General features: G+C 42.3%; 2 protein-coding genes across 32 annotated transcripts in view; one reads left to right on the forward strand and one right to left on the reverse strand.

Moving 5' to 3' along the window:
- DCAF6 (DDB1 and CUL4 associated factor 6) overlaps positions 1 to 6,117 on the forward strand; it is a 185,403-nt gene extending 179,286 nt beyond the window's left edge. For all 29 annotated transcript variants that reach the window (XM_069548651.1, XM_069548629.1, XM_069548539.1 and 26 more), the window contains one exon: positions 5,648 to 6,117. In XM_069548651.1, coding sequence (XP_069404752.1) covers positions 5,648 to 5,712 — 65 coding nt within the window. In that variant the 3' untranslated portion in view covers positions 5,713 to 6,117. The remainder of the gene's footprint in view (positions 1 to 5,647) is intronic.
- GPR161 (G protein-coupled receptor 161) overlaps positions 1 to 12,544 on the reverse strand; it is an 87,493-nt gene that overhangs the window by 13,676 nt on the left and 61,273 nt on the right. The window lies entirely within an intron of this gene.

Genomic DNA, 12,544 nt, shown 5'->3' on the forward strand with positions numbered 1-12,544 from the left:
CAGCTACTCCTTTCCTCTCCTTTTCTTCATTGTCCTGTATTCCAAGTACAGTGATGTATGCTTTAAATCTCCTTTTCAAAACTACAAATACCTGGTTCCTATGCACTAAAGATCCTGATTCATTTTATCTGAATAGGATTTGAGCTTCTGTATTTTAAAAAAGCACCCAAAATTTTCTCATGAATGCTGTACTAAAGGCTTTTAGTTTAGGCAATTTCATGAGAGATAAAGGCAGTTCTGAGATTCCTAGAAGCTTTGACAGGCTTTGGAGAGATGGTGTGTGAACCATTTCAAACTCTTCTGGAATATGTTACAATCTACTCAGTTTACTCCCCTCTTTAAAATTCTCCTGTGCCTCCCCATGCTCTTAGGATAAAGTCCAAAGTGTTAACATGGTTTATAAAACCCTGAAGCATTAGATAGCCATATCTGTAGAGCTAACATCACACAGAACGTACAGGCACTAACCCATTCATGTACAAGTTCACTCCATCAATTAGGGCAGCTTCACTCCAGAATACAGTCCATATTCATCTATCTTGGCCTCCCTGCTTCTGCTCTCACTTTCGTATAGTCTGATTTTCACAGCAGTCAGAGGAGGCTTTTTAAAATGTGGGTCAGTAAGTTCAGTCGCTCAGTTGTGTCCGACTCTTTGCAACCCCATGTCAGGCTTCCCTGTCCATCACCAATTCCTAGAGCTTATTCAAATTCATGTCCATTGAGTTAGTGATGCCATCCAACCATCTCATCCTCTGTCATACCCTTTCCGTCTGCCATCAGTCTTTCCCAGTATCAGGGTCTTTTTCAATGAGTCAGTTCTTTGCATCAGGTGGCCAAACTATTGGAGTTTCAGCTTCAGCATCAGTACTTCCAAGGAATATTCAGGACTGATTTCTTTCAGGATGGACTGCTTTGATCTCCTTGCAGTCCAAGGGACTCTCAAGAGTCCTCTCCAATACCACAGTTCAGAAGCATCAGTTCTTCGGCACTCTGCTTTCTTCATAGTCCAACTCTCACATCCATACATGACTACTAGAAAAACCATAGCTTTGACTAGACGGACCTTTGTAGGCAGAGTAATGTGTCTGCGTTTTAATGTGCTGTCTAGGTTGGTCATAGCTTTTCTTCCAAGGAGTAAGCATCTTTTAATTTCATGGCTGGAGTCACCATCTGCAATGATGTTGGAACCCAAGGAAATAAAGTCTGTCACTGTTTCCATTGTTTCCCCATCCATTTGCCATGAAGTGATGGGACCAGATGCCATGATCTTAGTTTTCTGAATGTTGAGCTTTAAGCCAGCTTTTTCATTCTCCTCTTTTAAGCCTCAAGAGGCTTTTTAGTTCTTCTTTGCTTTCTGCCATAAGAGTGGTGTCATCTGCATATCTGAGGTTATTGATATTTCTGCCAGCAATGTTGATTCCAGCTTGGGCTTCTTCCAGCCCATCGTTTCTCATGATGTACTCTGCATAGAAGTTAAATAAGCAGGGTGACAATATACAGCCTTGATGTACTCCTTTTCCTATTTGGAACCAGTCTGTTGTTCCATGTCCAGTTCTAATTGTTGCTTCTTGACCTGTATTGAGATTTCTCAAGAGGCAGGTCAGGTGGTCTGGTATTCCCATCTCTGTGAGAATTTTCCACAGTTTGTGTGATCCATAGTCAAAGGCTTTGGCATAGTCAATAAAGCAGTAGTAGATGTTTTTCTGGAACTCTCTTGCTTTTTCGATGATCCAGTGAATGTTGGCAGTTTGATCTCTGGTTCATCTGCCTTTTCTAAATTGAGCTTGAACGTCTGGAAGTTCACGGTTCATGTACTATTGAAGCCTGGCTTAGAGAATTTTGAACATTACTAGAATGTGAGATGAGTGCAAATGTGCGGTAGTTTGAGCATTCTTTGGCATTGGAATGAAAACTAACCTTTTCCAGTCCTGTGGCCACTGCTGAGTTTTCCCAGTTTGCTGGCATATTGAGTGCAGCACTTTTACAGCATCATCTTTTAGGGTTTGAAATATCTCTACTGGAAGTCCATCACCTCCACTAGCTTTGTGTGTAGTGATGCTTCCCAAGGCCCCCTTGACTTCACACTCCAGGATGTCTGGGTCTAGCTGAGTGATCATACCATCGTGGTTATCTGGGTCGTGAAGATCTTTTTTGTATAGTTCTGTGTATTCTTGCCAACTCTTAATGTCTTCAGCTTCTGTTCGGTCCATACTATTTCTGTCCTTTATTGTGCCCATCTTTGCATGAAATGTTCCCTTGGTATCTCTAATTTTCTTGAAGAGATCTCTCCTCGTTCTCATTCTGTTGTTTTCCTCTATTTCTTTGCATTGATCCCTGAGGAAGGCTTTCTTAGCTCTCCTTGCTTGTGGCTTAGTAAACCTTTTCTTTAAATGGCCAGAGAGTAAATAGGCTTTGTGGGCTATGTGGTTTCTGTTGCAGCTGCTCATTTCTGACACTGTGTTGCAAAAGCAGCCATAGATAATTATAGATGGAGGGCATGGGTGGGCCCTAATACAACTTTATTTACAGAAATAGGCTAAGGGAGGGTTTGCCCAGGGACCATAGTTTATTGACTCCCTTTTTTAAGAAGTACATTAGGTTATGTCACCCTTGCTTAAAATTCCCAGGGGCTTCCCACTGCTCATAAAATAAAACCTAGACTTCATACTCTGGTCTACAAGAGATAGACCTGCCAGCCGCTGAGTCGATGTATTCTGCATTGGTTTTTTGCTTGCTACATTTTAGCCATAAGTGACTGCTTTCCTCCTCAGACTCATAAAGCTTACTAGCATATTTAGGACCTTTTCACTGGCTGTTTCTCTGCCTTTTAGGCAGCTGTGTTCATCAGCTTTACTAATAATGGGACATACAGTTGAAGCCTCAGCTCCAGGTCACCTCCTTAGGAAAGTGCTCCCTAGTCGTGAAGTTGCTTGATGTGCACACCCTCCTCGCCAGTTACTCTCTGGTCATTCCCTGTTTTTCCTCAAGTACTTATTCTAACTTCATTTATTTGTTGCCTTGTTACACAGATTAAAGGAGAAAAATACATTGTCTTGTTTTCTTCTTTTCTTTTCTAGAAAGTGAGTTCATTAAGACCAGAGACCTAGTTTGTCTTATTCACATCTGGATAGCTAGTTCCTAGAACAACAGTGCCTAGCAACATAATAGTTGCTCAGTCAGTGTTGTTTTTTTTTTTTTTTTTTTTGAATGAATGGGTGAGTGAATGAATAAACTTTTAGTATCAAATCTCTAGCTAACCAGGAGTACTGTATTGATATTTTGTGGAATACAGGTTTCCTTCAGGTAATTGTTTTCATATCTCTGTTGTCCCCTCTCTCCAGCCCCAGCCAGCTTATTAATAGTATCTCATATTTTTCCTGATCAAAAATAATTTCAGAAAGAAGTATTTCTAAACGAGAATTAAAGGAGCCTTACCACAAATGTAACCCTTATTTACAGTAGCAACTTGGTGTTGTCTTGCTTTTGAAAACAGTGGCTTTCTTTGTCATTATTTCTAGTTCTCATTTTAAAGAACACAGTGTTCTCACCCCCCTTGGCCTGTAATTGCCAGAGATTTGTGAAAGTGTTGAACTGCTTTGCAGTTTTATTACCTCAGTAGTACTCTGTGGACAAAAAGATTTTATTTAATTTTGTTTTTAAAAATTGGGTTTATATTCTGAGAGAGATGATTCTGCAGAAGTTGTGTGAGAAAGATCTGGAGAAAAAAAAAAAAAATTCTGCCCCCTTCCTCATTCCAGAAGTTACTCTGTGACTATGTAAGAGACCCTAGGCCCTCACTGGACTTCATGTTGCTTGCTTTGGACTGTAGAATTCTGATGTCTGCTGTAAACTCCCTGATTTGAAGGCTGTGACATTTCATCTTAACCCTCCATTTCCCCTCTTCATTCATAATGTGACAGCCAAAAAGAACTGGGCCACCCTGCACATTTTACAATATGGGGAGGCTGTTTAAGCACGTGCCACCAGTATGACCGGTATCTCACTTAGGGTACTCTAGGTAAGCAGAACAGCAAGTTCATGTTTTGTTCTCTCCCATGAAAGTATATCACACAATAAATACAGCATAATGTCTTTTATACTCACATCCCTTAGGTAACTTTTTATTGATCAGAAAGTCTTCCACTGTGTTTAGATTCCTTAGTGACCTGTGAAGATTTACTATAGTCTTATTTTATCTTTTACTAATGTATATTGAACACTTTTATATTAATAACTAAAACTTGTATAACTCAGGTTAAAAATCATATACACATATATTATCTCCTTAGTTTGACATCGAAATGCAGTTGGTATAGAGGGGATTTAATCTTAATTTACTTGGACAATTAAACATTTACATCCCGTCTGTATACTGGTGTTGACAATTTAGAATTCACTGGGAGTATTTAAGCCCCTGTGAATAATAAAATCCCAGGATTCCATCTTCTCTTGGTGTTGAGAAGCCTGAATTATTTCTATTGTGTCTAACCTTCACCCCTCCCAGGTTACCCTGGAGAAGTGTTTCTGTGATAGAAAGGGTTCCTTTCTAGTGGCAGTAGTGACTTGATACTGTTGCCTTCTTTATATACCCTAATGTAATATATATTATCTTAGTAAAACTTCCATTCATTTATTTGATAAGCCTTCATTGAACCTCTTGTACTAGGCCCTGAGGATAAAAGATTAGAAGAAATACTCCTACCTTCCCAGGAGCTCAGTCTGCAAGAAGATGTGCAGACCTAGAATCATCATTATATGGTACATATAAAATATTCTGGAACCTGAAGGAATGAGTTCATAATTCTGCAAGTTGGGTATCTGAGAAAGTCTGGGCAGTTTCACAAAGGGAAAAATAGTTGTATTGAGATGAGTAAGCATAACCTTTGTAGCTGAAAACTAGGTGAAAGTGTCCCAAGCAGAGGGATAGCAAATGTAAATCATGGAACTTGAGAGGACATGCCATGCTGGCTCACCAGTCTGTAATTGTGCACTCCCTAGATAAGCTCCTTGAGGACAGAGAAGAGACTGTGGCTGTTTTGGTCACCACTGTATCCTGGAACATAGCAGATATTGAAGAAATATTTTTATAACCAGAAATACGTGTGTTGTGTGCTAAGTCGCTTCAGTTGTGTCCACCTCTGCAGCCCAACAGGCTCCTCTGCCCATGGGGTTCTCCAGGCAGAAATACTGGAGTGGCTTGCCATTTCCCTCTCCAGGGGATCTTTCTGACCCAGGGATTGAACCTGGGTCTCCTGCATTGCAGACAGATTCTTTACCGTCTGAGCCACTAGGGAATGATTCCCGATTCTCTTGCACAGCTTCCCTCTCACTCCCTTTGGTGACATCCTGACTCCTAGAACACAGTTTGAAATCATTGCAGTCGACCACTATAGATCTAGGTATTTACGGTTTTTACTTTGTAATCTTTTTTATCTTTAGAATTACGTGAATATTCTAAGTTAATAGTACTGTGTTTCCTTTATTCTTTGCCTCTAGAGGCAAAAATAACTTCTACACATCGCTGTGAGCTGATCTTTACATGATGATATTTTGAATTATACACATTTTAATCGGTTTTATTTAAGGCATTGACAGCTATTTTGATTGTAATACTAAAGTTTTTTTTTTTTTCTGTCTTCGTTTCCAGACCGGCTGGAGAGTGACAGATCCGAAGGCTCTGGTCAGGAGAATGAGAACGAGGATGAGGAGTAATCAGCTCTTACTGGCAAGCACTTAGATGGTCTGAGATTTGCATAAGGCATTTATTATATATATTTTTCCTTTACAGAGCTTTAGTGCAATTTTAAGGTTGTGGTTTTTTTGAGTTTTTCCCTTTTGGGGGGATAACCTAACATTGGTTTGGAATGATTGTGTGCATGAATTTGGGAGTGTGTGTAAAACAAAACTAGCAAAATGTTTTAAAAACTTTTTGCCATGTGTGAGGAGTGGTAGAAAATGCAAAGTGCAATATTTTCCCTAACCTTCAGATGTGGGAGCTTGGATCAATGTGGAAGAGGAATTTTCATTATAGTGAAAATATTGGTTCAAAGAAATGTCTATACTTGCCATTTGCATGTTTATTGCCTTCTAATTAAAGAAGTTGGTTGTTTTACGATATCCTGAATTTGACTTTTTATTTGATGCCTTGCTGTCTTGACCCATTTTCCAAATCTCTTCGAGATTTAATAACCTTTTCTGTTTTGACTTCTCTTTGACAGAATTACATACAAGACCTTTTTTTCATCTCTCCTTCTAAAGCGCTTTATCTCCAGTGATCATCTTTCATGATTAGTGGTCCGTCATTACCCAAGTACAGGGGTTAGTTCTTGTGCAATCTCAGAGCGTCATGGATACTCACATAACATATTAGCACAAGCTTGTTCTAAAGAGTTCTGGCTTCTGGCCTTCCTGTCTCCACCTTCTAGATTTCAGCTGAAAATGCTGACCATCCAGTCTCCTAATTCCTGGTCCTCCTCCTCGCTGCTGTCCACCTTCACCCAACTTAAGCATCTACACCCAGGTCTGTCTTACAGGTTATGACCTGAAGCTGTTCCTATAGACTTAACCCTTCAGTAATTTTCTCTCCTATCCCCTAAACTGTCATGCTGCTGTCTCTGAGCCACAAATAGACTCACAGGTGTAGCCAGATTCCCATGTGGAGATCAGGGATGGCTCCTCCCAGATGACTGCAGACGTAAGGACACGTGTTGCTAAGAGAAGACAGATGGCTTTTTGGATAGAGGAAAAAAACTCTAGTTGGCTCAGTAACTTCAGTTGGACTTCAGTGTCTCTTAGTCTGGGCAGGACACATACGCATCTGTATTAGGAACATGCTAAATGCTCAAAAGGGAAAGGAACTGGTCTCTAAAAGGGAAAGGAACTAGTCTCTAAACAGGGCAGCTGCATGGTTTTCAAAAAGAATTAGGGTCTATTCCTGGTTCGCAAATAGTTACGTGACCTGCGCAAGCCATCTGATTTCTCTAGGCTTCTGTGTCCTCCTCCTTAAAATGTCTATGGGCTTCTGTTTCTTGATCAAAGTGAAAGAGGAGAGTGAAAAACTTGGCTTAAAGCTCAACATTCAGAAAACAAAGATCATGGCATCTGGTCCCATCACTTCATGGCAAATAGATGGGGAAACAGGGGAAACAGTGTCAGACTTTATTTTTTGGGGTCCCAAAATCACTGCAGATGGTGACCGCAACCATGAAATTAAAAGATGCTTACTCCCTGGAAACAAAGTTATGACCAACCCAGATAGCATATTCAAAAGAGACATTACTTTGCTGACTAAGGTCCGTCTAGTCAAGGCTATGGTTTTTCCAGTGGTCATGTATGGATGTGAGAGTTGGACTGTGAAGAAGGCTGAGCGCCGCAGAATTTATGCTTTTGAACTGTGGTGTTGGAGAAAACTCTCGAGAGTCCATTGGACTGCAAGGAGATCCAACCAGTCCATTCTAAAGGAGATCAGTCCTGGGTGTTCTTTGGAAAGACTGATGCTAAAGCTGAAACTCCAATACTTTGGCCACCTCATGTGAAGAGTTGACTCAGTGGAAAAGACTCTGATGCTGAGAGGGATTGGGGGCAGGAGAAGGGGACGACAGAGGATGAGATGGCTGGGTGGCATCACTGACTCAATGGACATGAGTCTGAGTGAACTCGGGGAGTTGGTGATGGACAGGGAGGCCTGGCATGCTGCGATTCATGGGGTCGTAAAGAGTCAGACACGACTGACCGACTGAACTGAACTGAACATGGAGGTAGTCCTGTTTCACCCCGTTAAGTCCCAGGGGCTGTGTTAGGAACACATGAAAGGTCGGAGGGCTTTACAGAATAACTGAAAAGATAACTGCAGCACACAAAATAAGTTTCTTCTACTAAAACAGGAACAGAGAAAGGCTGGAAAACTAATAGAGCAGACTGGAGTACTCAGTGGGGTCAAGGGTGACTGGTATGAAAAGCAACAGGAGAGAATCAATGACTTCACTTCAGTGTGTTCACTTGGCGCAGGATATTGACAGTGAAGGAGGCTGGGCAGCTGGGGATGGAGGAATTCTGAACTTCTGGTTCAATTTTGCTAGGAACCTAAAACTGCAACCCAAACATTAAAAAGTGGTATTTGTCCAAGGAATTAGATGCCTTAGTTTTATTGATTTTGTAGTTTTGTGCTGTATGCTACAAAGGGCTTCTGTGGTGGCTCAGAATCTGCCTGTCAATGCAGGAGATGCAGGTTCAGTCCTTGGGTTGAGGAGGTCCCCTGGGAGAGGGAAATGGGACCCCACTCCAGTATTCTTGCTGACAGAATTCCCCCCAACAGAGGAGCCTGGTGGGCTACAGTCTGGGGGGTCACAAAGAGTCAGACACAATTGAGCACATATCACCAATTGGTTATAAAGGAGCAGGGCAGGCCAAGTAGTCAAGAAGACAGCAAAGAGAAAGGATTACGGAGACAGAGTTGATGGGTCCTGGCCACTCCCATGATGCACTGTCTGTTGGGGTGTGGGGGATGCCAAGATCGCAAGTTAGACTGTGGCTCTCAGTGTTCCATTTAACCACCCAGAAAAAGGAGTATGGCTTTGGGGCTGGCAGGTACAGGGTCAGATAAAGATGCTGGGCTCTGTGCCTAGAGGTTGTACCAAGTCTGATCACATCTACCATCCACCCTTTGACTTTGGTTGTGGGGTAGACCAAGCAAGAGAGCACTGCTCTTCATTAATCCTCCTTTAAAACTTAGAATTACAGTGTTTGTTGTGTATTTCCTGGTCACTTCCCAGTCATTTAAGAGTATTCCATGAATCTAGTTTTCTTGCAGTTTATTAAAAATACATGGGTAACTGTCCCTAGGTGACTGTGGTATGGATTGTGCCACAGCTGGCTCAGTCTCCCTCTTTTCAGCCTGTGGGAAGGGAAGCTTGAGAAAAGGACACGTCTGCAGAAAAAGTGTACAGGTAAAGGAGGAGACACCCAGAGAAGTCCACAGTCAGTAAGTACAAATTCACAATTTGCGCAGCTCTACACAAGCCAAAAACCAGATGTTTAATCAGGTAAACAAAATTATTCTAAATACACTTTTACTTGTTTATAAATATTGATTTCTAATGATCCTAAGCATTGGGCGGGGGAGGGGGGTGCTTCCCTGACGGCTCAGACAGTGAAGAATCTGCACCTTGCAGGAAACTCAGGTTCAATCCCTGGGTTGGGAAGATCCTCTGGAGAAAGGAATGGCAACCCACTCTAGTATTCTTGCCTGGAGAATTCCATGAACAGAGGAGTCTGGTGGGCTGCAGTCCATGGGGACACAGAGTCTGATATGACTCAGCAACTAACACTAAGCATTTTTTTAATCTTAAAAAAAAATCCAAAAACTTCAAGTGAACTGTACTTCTGAATCAGCGTGCTTTTGTCTTGAAGGTTGGATTTTAACCACCTTTGCATCCAGGAGTCCATTATCAGAACGCAGCATAGGACTCTGCTCCTTAAGCATCACTGACTGACCTGTTTCCAGCCACACAGGCTCTTTGCCCTGCACTCTCAGTGTGGCCTTGCCTGCTCAGGCCTGTGATCCTCCCCAGGACTGTCTTCCTCTGGGAAAGTCTGACTCACCTATGATTAGTGATATTTCAAAATGGTGGTGTCAAAAGGAAAAACATAAGTGGCTTTTAATTCTTAAGCTATTAATACTGCTCAGGGAATTGCTCTCTGAGGGAAATGAAAACAGCTTTGTCTGTTTTGTTCTAAAAATAACAATGAGCAGAACTGTGTTCTTGGTAATCATGCAGAGTTTGTTTTTTGAATTCTTCCAGTGAAATCTGATCACTTCCCTTAGGCCTGCAGTTTTTTATAGTTCTGGCAAGCAGATATTCTAATCCCCAGATTCCTTGATTTACAATAGTTTTTTCTACCGACCCAATAAAGCCCCACTGGCCTGTCCTATTAATGATGACTGTCAACTATCCCTTGTCTTCCTCAAGCTGCAGAGCTGGCTTTTTCCGTCTCTCAGTCACATGGCCAAGGACGCTTTGAGACTTTGGGCAATTCCCTGTACTTCCTGAGGCCTCCTTGGATTGTGTGTCCCCCTTCCCAAATCAGAAGGATGATCCAGCTCTGCCCCTTGTAATCACACACGACTGTGCTCACAGCCACCTTCCTTTGCTTCAGGATGAAAACTGATTTCTCCTCACTCTCCCATGGAGTTTACCTGGGGTTCTCTGTATCCTGTGGGTGATAGCACGGTCTCCTGCCCCTGTACTGCCTCTTTCCTCAGGGACTCCGAGGGCCACAGAGTCTGAACCCAAGTGCCAAGGCCACTGCCAACCAGTCACTGTCACTGCAGGATGGAGCTGCCCTCAAGCCTGGTCACAGCTCAGCAGAGTGTCCCTTCTGACTATCCCTTAAGGGAGGTCAGAGCTGAGCTTGCGCTTTGATTCCAGACGCCACACCAGCCTGGGACTCCATCATCTTCACTGGCCATTAACAGAAAAGCTCAGTTCCACTCCTGACCTGAACCCCAAATGCTAGTTACCCTTTGCTCCCTCACCTCAGTTGCCTTCCCCTTTCTCACCATGCCCCTCTGTACTGTTCAGCAAACATGGCAACAACCTTCAACACCGCTTATGTAGGGTAACTGCTGTCTTTTCAAGATTCTCAAGTCTTGTCATCGAGAGCCCTGTAAAGCACAAGTACTACACCCACCTGCAGAGTGGAGAAAAAATAGCAGTGGCTCAGTATCAGCTATGCCCCAGGTACTATGCTAAATGCCTTAATCCACATTATCACCTAGGAGGGAGACCCTCTTGGATTCTGTGTCCCCACATAAATATATCTAAATGCCACATATAAAATTAATACAAAGTTCATTTTACAGATGAGAAAACTGCAATACACAAAGATTTGAGTAGTTGGCCCAAGGACACTTACTAAGCCAGTGACAGTGTGGAATCTGAATCCAGAACTTCCCATAGCAAATCCTGTGTTATCCCCATTATATCACATTTGAGCTGATAGGCAATGAGATAAAACATTTGGAAGTGCCTAATAATGTCCAGCACACAACAGGCACTCAAGTATCTTAACATGTCAGATTCACAGGAGTAACTCAGTACACGCTAGTTTCCTTCTTCAACCTTTGTAGCCACATCACCTCCACAGTTCTTTCTAGACTGGAGATAGCTGGGGCTCAAGCTGAACCCTTGTCATGAATATATCCTGTGGTCCATCCAGAGACCTGTCTAATCTATATGTATTTCACGGACCAACTGTCAGGACAGAAGAATACTCATATCATCAAACCTGAACAAGCCAGTAAGGTCTCTCACTGTTGCTGTTGTTCAGTTGCTCAGTCATGTCCCACTTTTTGCAAGCCCATGAACTGCAGCATGCCAGGCTTCCCTGTCCTTCACTGTCTCCTAGGAGTTTGCTCAAACTTATGTCCATTGAGTCAGTGGTGCCATTCAACCATCTCATACTCCGTCATCCCCTTCTCCTGCCTTCAGTCTTTCCTAGCATCGGGGTCTTTTCCAGTGAGTTGACTCTCTGCATCAGGTGGCCAAAGTATTGGAGCTTCAGCATCAGTCTTTCCAACATATACTTTACAATTGACTGGTTTGATCCCCTTGGAGTCCAAGGGACTCTCAAGAGCCTTCTCCAACACCACAGTTCAAAAGCATCAGTTCTTTGGTGCTCAAGCTTCTTTATGATCCAACTCTCACATCCAAAAATGACTACTGGAAAAACCATAGCTTTGACTATATGTACCTTTGTTGACAGAGTCTCTGCTTTTTAATGTGCTGTCTAGGTTTGTCTTAGCTTTCCTTCCAAGGAGCAAGCATCTTTTAATTTCATGGCTGCAGTCACCATCTGCAGTGATTTTGGAGCCCCCCAAAATAAAGTCAGCCACTGTTTCCCCATCTACTTGCCATGAAGTGATGGGACCAGATGCCATGATCTTAGTTTTTTGAATGTTGTGTTTTAAGCCAGCTTTTTCCACTCTCTTCTTTCACTTTCATCAAGAGGCTTTTAGTTCCTCATCACTTTTTGCCATTAGGATGGTGTCATCTGCATATCTGAGGTTATTGATATTTTTCCCAGCAATCTTGAAGCTTGTGCTTCATCCAGCCTGGCATTTTGCATGATGTACTCTGCATACAAGTTAAATAAGCAGGGTGACAATATACAGCCTTGATGTACTCCTCTCCCAATCTGGAATCAACCCGCTGTCCATGTCTAGTTCTACCTGTTGCTTTTTGACCTGCATACAGGTATCCCAGGAGGCAAGTAAGATGGTCTGGTATTCCTATCTCTTTAAGAATTTTCCACAGTTTGTTGTGATCCATACCATCAAAGGCTTTAGCATAGTTAATGAAGCAGAAGTATGTGTTTTTCTGAATTCCCTTGCTTTTGCTATGATCAAGTGGATGTTGGCAATTTCATCTCTGGTTCCTCTGCCTTTTCTAAATCAAGCTTGTACATATGGAAATTCTCAGTCTACATATTGTTGAAGTCTAACTTTGAAGGATTTGGGGCATTATCTTGCTAGCATGTAAAATGA

This window comes from Ovis canadensis, chromosome 1 (genome assembly GCF_042477335.2).
Source record: "Ovis canadensis isolate MfBH-ARS-UI-01 breed Bighorn chromosome 1, ARS-UI_OviCan_v2, whole genome shotgun sequence".
In the NCBI taxonomy this organism is placed as follows: Eukaryota; Metazoa; Chordata; class Mammalia; order Artiodactyla; family Bovidae; genus Ovis; species Ovis canadensis.